At 37.9% G+C, this 12,893-nt stretch overlaps 1 protein-coding gene across 6 annotated transcripts in view; it reads left to right on the forward strand.

Annotated features, from left to right (window-relative positions):
* The window catches only part of LEPR (leptin receptor), an 86,169-nt gene that overhangs the window by 28,972 nt on the left and 44,304 nt on the right, over window positions 1-12,893 (forward strand). For all 6 annotated transcript variants that reach the window (XM_027579386.2, XM_027579351.2, XM_027579376.2 and 3 more), the window contains one exon: window positions 10,865-11,073. In XM_027579386.2, the coding sequence (XP_027435187.1) occupies window positions 10,865-11,073 (209 nt within the window). The remainder of the gene's footprint in view (window positions 1-10,864; window positions 11,074-12,893) is intronic.

Raw genomic sequence — 12,893 nt, forward strand, 5'->3', positions numbered from 1 at the left:
GCTGGGGAATGGTGAGAAGTGGAGATGGATGAGTAAGTAAGGGTCATCCAAGGGGTTTGGACTTCTGTAACTGTTAACCCCTGCTTTACTTTTTCTCTTTACTATTCCCCCATCAGCATTCTTGGTGATTTCCATGTCCATATAGATGATCTTCAATTTCTTGAAGGCTTTACTTTCCCTATTCTTGTTTCTTCACCCCATCTAGTTCTCCCATTCTCGTGGACCTACTCCAGACCTTGCCATTACTGGTAGGCATGCTCTGTCTGTAATTTCAGTTTCAAGGATCCCACTCTCTGACCATCTCCCCTTCCTCTTAACCTTAGGCTTATTCCCTCTATTACCTCAACCTCAGGAATAATTCTCTGTGTTTCTTGGCTCTGCCTTCTGAGTTTCTTTTTCCTGAAGGGCTGCACATCTCTGCAATGGGGGGTGGGGGGGAGTGTTCCTCAGCATGCCTCCTGTCAGCACAGTTTGGGAATCCAATGGCTTCGTTTCATTTTGTACCCTTTCAGTCTGAGCTAGTAGTGTTTCTGCTACCGTGTTCTCTCACAAGAACACACAGCCTTCTGTGAATCTCACTGGGGTTCACCCCATTAGATGAAAGCCTGAAGATCTCTTAGAGATAAGCCCTCCTCTACCTTCTCTTTGATCTTTGCTTGGAAGCCATTTTCTAGTGGTGACATCTTCGCCATCTCGAGCGGCTAGGCATCTCGCAGCTCTCAACTCTTGGTTTCTTTTGTTTAACAGCCCTTTGCTTAATGTGTATCTCTCCTCTTGTGGTAAGAAGAAACCAAGAGGCCACCTTCAAACACCTGCCTGGCAATTTCCTGCAGCAGATCGCCCAGTTCAGGAGGCACACACTATGTGCGACTTAGCTTTCTGCCTCTACATAAGATTCTCTTTCCTCCAGTTTCCAGTCCACGTTCCTCACTTCCTCTTGTGCCCTCACTGACGGTATCCTCAAACTCCACATTTCCACTCGAGTCTATTCAAGGCAATTTAGGCCTTCTTTAGCATGCTTCTCCAAATTGTTCCAGCCTCTGGTTCTAAAGCCACCTGGTTCTAAAGCCACTCCCACATTTTTAGGTGTATTTGTATGGCAGCATCCCATTTCCAGGTACCAATACCTGCCTTGGTTATCTGTGCTGTATAATAAGCTACCTCAAGTTTAGTGGCTTAAAACAACAATCATTTATCATCTCACAGGCCATGTGGGTCAGGAATCCAGGTGCAGCTTAGCTGGGGACATGTGCCTCGAGGTCTTTCACAAGGTTGCAGTGAAGATGTCAGCTAGAACTGCAGTTATTTCAAGGCTTAATTTCAGGAGAATCTGTTTCCGGGCTTCCAAGTTCCTCATGGGCCATTGGATGGAAGGCCTTAGTTCCTCCCTGGCTGGGACTGGAGGTCTCCTTCATTTGCTTATCATGTGGATTTCTCTATAGGGAACACTACAACCTGGCTGCTGGCTTCCCTGAGAGAGAGCCAGAGACACTCCCTGATGACCTTGATTTTGATTTTCAGCAGGAAAACAGGAGCAGGGGAGAGGTTCTCTTATAATTGCTTTCTCACCTAAACCTACTAGCCTGCTCATATCAGTGCCCACACGGTTTCCTTCTCTTCTTTAATCATGGTTGAGTTCTCTGTGCTCCAATCTAAAGCGAACACTTTCTCATGTGTTTTGAGTCCATCCCCTGTAGTTTACTCAAGGACTTGGCGCTTGCAATTATCCCCTCTCTTTCTTGCATTATCAAGTTTTCTTCTCAGTTGATAACATGCTGTGTAATAACTCCCATTTAAGACACAGATCACACATTCCATCAAGTCACCACCCCATTTCACTGCTTTCTTTAAAGAAAATAAAGTTTTGAATGATTTGAATATATTATATTTTCAGAAGTTAATTATAAAGTCAACAGAAATGGCTTCTGGCCATTTTTGGGAATAATACAGTCTGGGATTACTCTTCTGTCGTAAACAACTAGAGAATTTGATAAAATGTAAGAAACATCTACTTCCAGATATGGGACAAAAGCCGAACAGATCTGTGATTCCTAAGGAAAGGAAACAAAGTGAGTCCTGAATTAGTCTTTCTGGACTAGAGGCAATTTCCAGAACCTGGCACAGGGCTGGGAAACTCAAGTGGAGCCCAGTGACATTGCTGGATCAAGGAAACAGAGATAGGAGTTCAGAGAGTGTAAGGAGGCTTGAATTTGTGGGGCAGAGTATAGAAGCAGGGAGTTCACAGAATTAGTACTGGGGTCCCCTTGACTGATTACCAATCTGCCCATGATGTTGGGTAAGAAACACTAAGTTGGGCAAGAAACACTAGGAAGAGAACAATTCTCTAAAGTTACATAGGACCAGGAATAATTAAGTTTCTATCAGGCAGATTGGTGAATATCAATGACAGTAGAAACCCCATAATAGCCACATTCTAAAAGTGGGGCCAAATTAGCCCTAGAGTCAAGGCTACTCTCTCCGCAAAAAAACTTGAAAGAAAAAAGGTTCAAACTGGTGCCTAAGTAACTTAACTGCCTGTCAGAACAAAGTCCAACATTCTTTAAAGCAAAACAATACAATTCAACACCCAAAAATGTAATATTCACAATGTCTGGCATCTAGTAAAAAAATACTACACATGTGAAGGAACAGAAAATGTAACCCCTAGCCAGGAGGAAAAAAAAAATCCGTCAATAGAAACAGATCCAGAAATGACAGGAATAATAAAAGTAGCAGGCAAGGATGACATTACAATGCTCCACATGCTCAAGGATATAAAGGAAAACATGAACATGAGGAGAGAAATTACGTGGGTAGCATTGTTTCTGGACCCTCTCAGCTACAGAGCTAGTTACATGTATGTGTACATGCAATACACACATGATGTATATGTATATATAATATGCAAAAATCTATATTTCTATATCTCTGTATATACATATATTAAAAGCATGTATTCATACTAATATCTCCCATTTTTTAAGATTGACTTTTTTATTTGAGAGCGAGAAAGTGAGAGAGTTGGTGGGGAGCAGAGGGAGAGGGAGAGATAGAATCTCAAGCAGACTCCCCACTGACCATGGAGCCTAACCCAGGGCCTGATCTCACGACCCTGAGATCATAACCTGAGCCTAATCCAAGAGCCTGACACTCAACCAACTGAGCCAACTGGGTTCCCATAATATCTCTCATTTTAGCCCAAAATCATAGGATCCATTCTAGCCTTTTTTCTTTCTTCCTTTCTTCCTTCCATCCCCTTTCTCCCCTCCACTCCCCTCCCCCCTCCCCTTTCCTCTCCTCTTTCTCCCCCACCCTTTCCTTTCCCTTTTCCCTCCCCCTCCCTCTTTCTTTTCTCTCTCTCTCTCTCTCTCTTTTTTTTCCAGCAATAAGAAACCTGGCTTCCCTTTCCCACAATATCTAACCCATTTGCTTAGTCCTAGAACACATGTAAAGTAGTTTTGGAATTGCTAAGCTACACTTCTGTGAAAAACAACCATACCAACTAGAGTACAATATTTGTCTACACTCATTTTGCCTTTGCTAAGGCTAAAGGTTACATGATCAAAACACTATGTTCCAAATTTTTAATTAGGCTTTCCCTCCCCCGGGGCACCTGGGTGGCTCAGTCGTTAAGTGTCTGCCTTCAGTGTAGGGTCCTGGGTCCCAGGGTCCTGGGATCGAGCCCCACATCGGGCTCCAGCCCCACATCGGGCTCCTTGCTCAGCCGGGAGCCTGCTTCTCCCTCTCCCACTTGCCCTGCTTGTGTTCCCTCTCTAGCTGTCTGTCTATCTCTCTCTGTCAAATAAATAAAATTAAAAAAAAAAGATTCCCCTCCCCCTCTACCCATGTGGTTATACTATTAACTTGATATACTTTAAGGTTCATTTGTTTTGTTTTCTTCTTTTCTTTTTCTTTTTTCTTTCTCCCTTTCATACTTGTTGATTTTCCATTTGTTTGGTAATATCTTACATCTGAAGAGTACTTCGTATTTTACAAAATGCCTCTTAAACTTGTCTCCTTGATGAGATTTATCTAGGCCATTACTTCTCATTTGGGCCTGATTCATGAGATCTGGAGTAGAGCCAGTAATTTGCATTTTTATGAAGTTCCGGAGGATGCTGATACTAGTGGTTTGGGGATAACTCTTTGAGAACCAATGTATGGCTCTTATTGAAAACAGGTTCCTTAGTCCCAGACCTGCTGAATTCTCCATGAAGGGTCTAGGAGTCTATTTTTAACAAGCTTCCAGGTGATTCTGATCATGAGACTAGTCTGGGATACTAATTTGGTCTTTGAAATTTGGGGGATTGGCAAAGTAGATTTTTTGGGTAACATTTGTATAGATTACCAGTCTGAGATTTAAAATAAGTGACTTGATCAAATGATATACAAAACTAATACTGTTTTAAACAATTCCCATGTATTCATTTGTCCACCATGGTTTGCTCTCAGTTTATGTCACAGTTATGAACTTGCATGGAGCCCATTTGATGTTATTCCTGTAATAACTTAGCATAGATCTTTGCTTAGGTAAGTTTTAATATATTCGTAGAAAAATAATTCTGGGAACAAATAATATGACCAAAGGTCAGAGGATCGAATGTGCTCTCTGTATAAACTACTGTGTCTATCAAAAATGAAATTTTGGTACTAAATATTTATATATCTAACTTCTGAGTAGAAAAATTGCCCAAATGATAAAATTTGCAAAGAAGCTAAATTTAAAATTTGAGAAATGCTTTGTTTTGTTTTATTTTATATTTTCACTTTTAATAAAGTTTGCTCACATATAGAGAGATTAAATAGAGGCACTGAATTTGTGTGTGTGTGTGTGTGTGTGTGTGTGTGTGTGTGTGTGTTGGCAAGGTATAAGATACTTTGCTGCATAAAAATTTTTCAAGGATTTCAGAAGTTCTTAAGTTTTAATTATTTTAAGCCAATGTATCTCCTTTCTTATTTTTAAAATTTTTATTTTCATTTTAATCCTTATGCTTTAAAATTATCAAAATTTAGAGTGCTGTTTGATGTTCACAAATACTTAAGACTTCTTTTCAAAGGTAAAAGAAGATCTAATGTTGACTTTGACAAGTAACAAGGCTCCTGTATTCCAGGTTTCATACAAACTTTGCAGTTTATGCTCTCATAAATATGAGAAATATCTCATGTTTTCTTCAAGGAAAAGTAATTGAATTGATCCTCTAATTCTTTAAAGTTCTGATGTATGGAAGTGTTAAGATGATTCAGATTATAATTCTTTTTTAGTTGTGGCCACTAGTGTATTAATCCCCTAAATAAAATAATAAAGTGGCCACAGTAACAGGGAAATTTGTCTTATGATAATAAGACGTCTTGGGTGTAAGGAAGTGAGCAAGGAACATGGAAGCACAATACTTCAGACTAGTTTCAGGTCCACATTGTCTCTGAGCCTCACTTTCTCGCTTATAAAGTAGGTGATATTAGTTCCCTGATAAGGTATTTTGAAAATTAAATTAGTGATTCCCAAGGTGTATATGTAAATTGTAAATATGCTATACAAGGAAATGTGATGATATATTTAATGTGGATTTTCTATTTTTGTGTCCTTTGTCCATCAAGTTCCCACCAGTAGGGAGTACAAAATGTTTCCGGCCAATAGCTAGGATTGAAAATTTTTTCTTTAAGGGCCAGATAGCAAATATTTCAGACTTTGCAGGCCATATGGTCTTTCTTCCAACCTTGCAGTCATAGTTAATATGTAAATGAATAACCATTACTGTGTTCATGGACACGGAAATTTGGAATTTTATGCAATTACCATGTATCATGGGACATTCTTCCTCTTTTTTTTTTTTTAAACCACTTGAAAATGTGAGAAACCATTCTTAGCGCACAAGCTGTACAAAAAACAGGTGTATTTGGCCTGTGGGCTGTAGTTTCCTCACCCCTGTGTAGAACATTTGAAAATTAGTTTTAGATTGATTCTTAGAGTTTTATAATGAGAATATCTCTTGGGGTGGTTTGGGAAATTTCTGAATGGAGATGCCTTTAAGAAAGAATCACAATTAATGAATTACTAGAATAAACACGTATATTACATATAGTCATTATTATAAATATATAGTATGTATGTTTTCTTTGTGTATATTGAAATTATAAAGAAATTAACAATGAGATTAATTAAATAGAACACACAACAGTAAAGTGATAGAGAAACCAGATAGTTAATCTAATTGGTAATCAGCCCGATTCTACAAATACCCACTCTATTTAGAAAAAATGGCATTGACAAGACCATCTACAGTAAGACGGTGTAATTCTAACTTTTCTTTTTGTTTTAAAAAAGAAAAATATCACTAGAATTTTCTGTCCTTTAGAAAGCATTAGTGAAGAATGTATGCTTTATTTTCTGTTCTATTTTTGCTGTAAAATCTGGGAGTTCTTCAATCAAAGCATAATACTGTACAGGCATATTTCTGACATAAAATACCCCAATTTACTCAATTTGTTCCATACCCTTTTCATAAAAGCCTTTATTTTAATACTTAAAAAATACCTAAAAGGCATAGTGTGATGTTTTCAAAAAACGACATTTCATTGGCTTTGTAAGATTTAGATAAAATTGAAAATGCTAAGTCATCCCCACTCTAATTCAAAGTGTTATTTTATGGGTGTATGGCACTTTAAAGTTTTCAAAAATACTTTTATGTAATTGTCTTTTATATTTACAACAGCATTATAAAGGGAGATGGTGCAGGCATTTTTCTCTGTTTTATTGATTGTGGAAACCAAGGCTCATAAAGAAGAACTTACCTCTCTATGGTCTTATGGCTCAAAAGCAAATGGAAGGACTTGTTATTAAGTCTTGGTGTTAATTTAGTGTGCTTCTAACAATATTATTATCTCTGACACAGTGCCCAGTAGACTGCTTTGCACGTTGAAAGAACTGTAAATGTTGTTTCTTGATTGATTTCTTTTAGGACTAAAGTAATACTGAAGTCTATCTCAGGAAACTTGAAAATCTATCAGAATTCACATTTAATACTAGTGGTGTATGTATGAAAGATTCGGGTCGATTTCGTTTACGTTGTATTTATATGTGAATTCTCAGGTATATGCTAATTAGCAGAGTTTCTAAAGCAGTGCTTTCTCCACACTAATTTTTAATTAGTATATTTAGCACTTACAGTCTTTTCCCTCCAAAAGGACTGCAGGAATTCTGAAGGCAGTGATCATGTCTAAATATTAATACTCCCTTCCCATCCCCAAGTTCTTTAAAAAAGATAGAGTGGTTTAGATAGAAGGCACAGGTGTTTATGGACAGAATGGGGTGGCTCAAGGAAGACGGGGAAATATTAGTTACCCCTCCCCCCATGACTCCCCCCACCCCAAACAAGTCTTCTTATTTACAGCTAGGCTTAGACTCTCCAGGCAACCATGCAGATTAAAAAAAACAACACTAATAAATCAGAAATAACAACTCTGTGTCTTGGTTGCATTCTATTCACCTTTGTGCCTTGAGTTAGGTAATTCAACCCAGCTAGTTATAGGCAGTCACCCACTTAACGATGGTTTGACTTATGATTTAATGGTGTGAAAGCCATACTCATTCAGTAGAGTTTTGAATTTTGATTGTTTCCCAGACTAGTGATATGTGGTAGGATACTCCCTCTGATGCTGGGCAGCGGCAAGTCCTAGTCAGCCACGTGACCATGAGGGTAAACAACTGATACACTTCCACCATCCTCTCTCTCTCTGTTTTTTTTAACTCTTGGTAAGATATTCAGTAAATTACATGAGATGGTCAACATTTTATTATAAAATAGGCTTTGTATTAGATGATTTTGCCCACCTGTAGGCTAGTGTGAATGTTCTAAGCATGTTTAAGGTAGGCTAGGCTAAGCTATGACATTCGGTAGGTTAGGTGTATTAAATGCATTTCAACTTAGGATATCTCTAATTTGCGATGAGTTTATCAGGAGGTAGCCCATCGTAAGTCAAGGAAAAACTACAATTACTTTTTTTTAAGATTTTATTTATTTATTTGAGAGAGAAAGAGAGCACAAGCAGGGTGGGGCGTGGAAGGGGGGCTGTTGAGCAGAAAGGGAGAAGCAAGCTCCCCGCTGAGCTGGGAGTCCGATGCAGGGCTTGATCCCAGGGCCCTGAGATCATGACCTGAGTCAAAGGCAGACGCTTAACCGACTGAGCCACCCAGGCGCCCCTGCAATTACTTTGTAAGGTTAGCTCATTCATTTGTAGGTTTACAGTGTTAGGCAAAGTATTGCTTAAAAAGTTTTTCCTAAATTTTCTTTTTTTGGGTAAACAGCTTTATTGACATAAAATTAATAGACAATAAACTGTACACGTTTACACAGCTTATTATATATTTAAAGCATAAATTGATAAGTTTTTCTATATGAAATCACTCATAAAATCATCACCCTAATAAAGAAAATGAATATATTGCCAATCACAAAATTGCTTCCCGCTCCTTTGTAACCCCACCCACTGCCCCTACCTGTGGTCCCTACCACCCTCATCACCCTCCACTGTCCCCAGGCAATGAATGACCTGCTCTCTGTTACCGTAGGTTACTTTGTATTTTCTAGGATTTTATATAAATGCAATCATACAGTACTTTTGTCACGCTTTCATGCAGCATGATTATTTTGAGAGTTATTAATGTTGTATGCATCCACTAGTAGTTCATTCCTTTCCATTGTGAAGTAGCATTCCATTATATGGATATACCACAATTTGTTTATCCATTCACCTGTTAATGGACATTCGAGTTATTTACAGTTTTTGGCTATTACAAATAAAGCTGCTACAAGTCTCTGTGTTTGTTTGTATATGAGTCTCTGAGAGGACATATACTTTCATTTCTCTTGGATGACGACCTGGGATAGAATGTGTAAATCGTATGGTAGGTGTAATTTTAACAACTTAAAAATTACTAAACTATTTTCCAAAGTTGTATCATTTTACATTCCTACCAGCAGTGGATCAGAGTTCCAATTTCTTCACATCCTTATAATTAATTTTTAAAATTTTAGCCATTCTAACATGTGGATAGTGGTATCATTGTGGTTTTAATTTGCATTTCCTGAATAACAAATGACCTTGGGCTTCTTTTCACATCCTTATTTTCATTCATTTATCTTCTCTAAGTGCATGGTGAAATCTTTGCCTATTTTTAAATTGTATTGTTTGTTTTATTATTATTGAGTTTTGAGAGTTCTTTATATCTTCTGGAGACAAGTCCTTTATCAGATAGATAATTGAGAAATACATTCTCTCAGTCTATGGCTTGTCTTCTTGTTGTTCCATAGTGTCTTACTTTCAAAATCAGAGTTTTCAATCTTGATAAGAATCCAGTTTATCAGTTTGTTCTTTTATGGATCATGCTTTTGGTGTTGCATCTGTGGAAATGTTACCTTACTGAAGGTAACAAATTTTTGTCCCCATGTTCTCTTCTAGGAGTTTTATGGCTTTAGGTTTTACATTTTTTTTTAAAGATTTTACTTATTTATTTGACAGTGAGAGAGAGAGAGAGACAGTAAGAGAGGGAACACAGCAGGGGGAGTGGGAGAGGAAGAAGCAGGCTCTCCGCTGGGCAGGGAGCCTGATGTGGGGCTCGATCCCAGGACCCCGGGATCATGACCCGAGCTGAAGGTAGACGCTTAATGACTGAGCCACCCAGGCACAGGTTTTACATTTGAACTGATGATCCATGTTGAATTAATTTTTGAATCTGGTGTGAGTATGGATTGAAATTTGTTTTGTTTTGCATATAGATATCCCATTGTTCCACATGACTTAATGAAAAGATTACCCTTTCTCCTCAGAACTGCTTTTGCGCCTCTGTAGAAAGAAGCTGGCTGTGCATATAAGTGTTGGTCTCTATTCTGTTCCATTAATCTATTTTTCTGTCTTAATACTAATACTCTGTTGGCTTGATTATTGTGGTTCATTAGCTATAACTCCTTGTTTTATTATTTTAGTGGTTGCTTTAGGATTTATAATATAGGTTTTTAACTTATTACAATCTGACGGATGTACCTCTAAGTAATATCATCACACTTCATGTATAGTATGAGAACATTAAAACTGCACACTTACGTTACGTCTCTCTCCCCCAAGCTTAGAGCCAGTGTCACACATTATACTTCTACCTGTTTTATAAACCCTACACTCCATGGTATTATTTTTGCTTTAAGCAGTCAGTAGATATTTACCCTTTTAAAGTTATTTTCATTTCTTTTTATTTTTGAAGATTTTATTTATTTATTTGAGAGAGAGAAAGTAAGAGGTAGCGAGAGAGAGTATGAGAGGGGAAGAGAGGGAGAAGCAGACTCCCCACCGAGCAGGGAGCCGGATGTGGGGCTTGATCCCAGGGCCCTGAGATCATGACCTGAGCCGAAGGCAGATGCTTAACTGACTGAGCCACCCAGGAGCCCCAGTTATTTTCATTTTTTGTGTGGAATCAGATTTCCATCTGCTGTCATTTCCTTTTTGTCTGGTGGACTTTCTTTCGCACTTTTCATAATGCAGATCTGATCGTGATGAATTCTTTCAGTTTTGGTATGCCTGAGAAAAGCCTTTATTTCATGTTTATTTTGAAAGGTATTTTCTCTGGGTATAGAGTTTTAGGATCAAAATGCTACTTTCCTTTTGGTACTTGGCTATTGCTTCACTCTCTTCTTGCTGCTATTATTTCTAATGGCTAACCTGCTTGAACGCTTATCTTTGCATCTCTGATATAATGTATCCAGTTTTTTCTAGATGCCATTTAAGCTGGATGTCCAGAACAGTTCACCTCAGTTTGGATTTTTGTCATGTATTTTTGTCACCTATGCTAATATTTGGCTCTTTCTTTTGCACGTAGGCCTGAAGCGTTAGAAGAGTCACCTCTGGTCCCCCAGAAAGGCCGTTTTCAGATTGTTCAGTGCAACTGCAGTGCTCACGACAGCTGTGAATGCCATGTGCCTGTGCCAGCCGCCAAACTCAACCACACTCTCCTTCTGTATTTGAAAATCACGTCTGGTGGAATAAATTTTCAATCACCTCTAATGTCAGTTCAGCCCATAAATGTTGGTAAGTCATGCATAAAAAATGTATTATATCTAAACACCAGCCACACAAATAGGTTAAACATTGCTTACAAAAATTTTCAATAGGTTCTCTTGCTTTGACCAATGCGGTCAGGACAGCAAATATAGAATTGAGGAGTATTAAAAGCAGCTTCTAGAATGTTTTAAGAGTAGTATAGATGATCTCTGCAGTTGTAACTTGAATTCTTTCTTTTTTAAAGATTTACCCATTTATTTTAGAGAGAGAGCGAGAGAGCAGGCATGAGTAGGGGGAGGGGCAGAGAGAGACTCTTCAAGCGGACTCCCCACCGAGCACCGAGCCTGATGAGGGGCTTGATCCCATGACCCATGAGATCATGACCTGAGCCAAAACCAAGAGTCAGACACTTAACTGACTGAGTCACCTAGGCACCCCTTAAATTCTTTCTTAAAAATAGTTTTTCTTTTAATCCTGGATCTAATGGATATGTATCGTTTGGTTGTTACTTTTTCACTTCTCAGATAACAGTTTCTGAAAATAATTAGGGGCTTGTTTTTACCTTTATTTATTTATTTTATACCTTTACTTATTCCTTCAATAAATATTTCTTAGAAGCTCATGTGTGTCAGCCACTGACCTCAGAGCTGGGGAAACATTGGTGAATGAGACAAAGTTCCTGCCTCATAAGCCGGAGACAACCAATAGTGAGCAGAGAGAAACAATAAAAAAGTAAAACACCTACATAATTTGCTATACAAATCTGATTATAATAAAAACTCAAATAATAGGTAGTGTCCCATATTCTTAATGCATAGATTCCCAGTTTCTTTTGATCAACTTGAACATACGATTACAAATGTGAATAATATAGGCAATGTTCACTTAAAGTATTTAATTTATTAACTCTGTTTTGTGTGTGTATGTATTTTATATATAATATAAAATGAAACAGTGTTACTATTTTCCACTTATATTTCTTGAAACCATTATATACCAACTCTTTACATGCATCTTGGCATCGTTGTTTTTGACATCACTAGAGCCAGTTTTCCAGGGATCTCATACACAGTTTTCCACACAACTTGACCTTCACTTCTTTCTAAGTTACTGGGGATATGCCACTATTTGAATCTCCATATGACATTGTATTTTAACATTAGGACGTTCAAATAATTTGTCCTCTAGGGATATATTTGTAGTCTCTGCAACATAATTACAATGACGTCCAAGCAATTCTGTCATGAAGTTATAGCACAGGAAAAATATATATAAAATTTATAAAATATCATTATGTTCTCTTTTTAAAACTAATTCTGTCAGGTGATTTTTAGAAGGATTTAGAACCAGAATTAAATTAAATATTAAAAAAAATAAGATAGTTAAGAGCAGGTGCTATGATAGACTTTATAAGAAACCTAAAAAGAATTTTGTCTTTTTTTCAGGGATAATTTTTTGAGAAAAAAAAATCTTTCCTTATACTTGGGTGTATATGATAATGTCATAAAATGTTAAGTGCCACAAAAGAAATAAGACATGGAGAGGGTCAGGTAGGTGTAAGGACTATTATTTCAGCTACAGAGGTCAAAGAAGACCTGTTTTAGGAGATAGCATTTGGGCTGAATGAAAAAGAGATAGCCACGCAAAAATCCAGAACAAAAGGTGCTCCAACCAGGAAAAATAGCACCCGTAAAACCTCTGAGATGGAATGAGCTCGGAAGTTGGAGGAACCCAAGAGAAGGCCTTTGTGCTTGCAGTGAATAAGGGAGGGGAATATTCAGAGATGTGGTCAGAGGTATCGGATTCAGGTCATGTGGTAGGCCAGGGTTACAGAGTTTGGGTTTTAT

The sequence above is a fragment of the Zalophus californianus genome, chromosome 4, assembly GCF_009762305.2.
Source record: "Zalophus californianus isolate mZalCal1 chromosome 4, mZalCal1.pri.v2, whole genome shotgun sequence".
NCBI classification, from domain to species: domain Eukaryota; kingdom Metazoa; phylum Chordata; class Mammalia; order Carnivora; family Otariidae; genus Zalophus; species Zalophus californianus.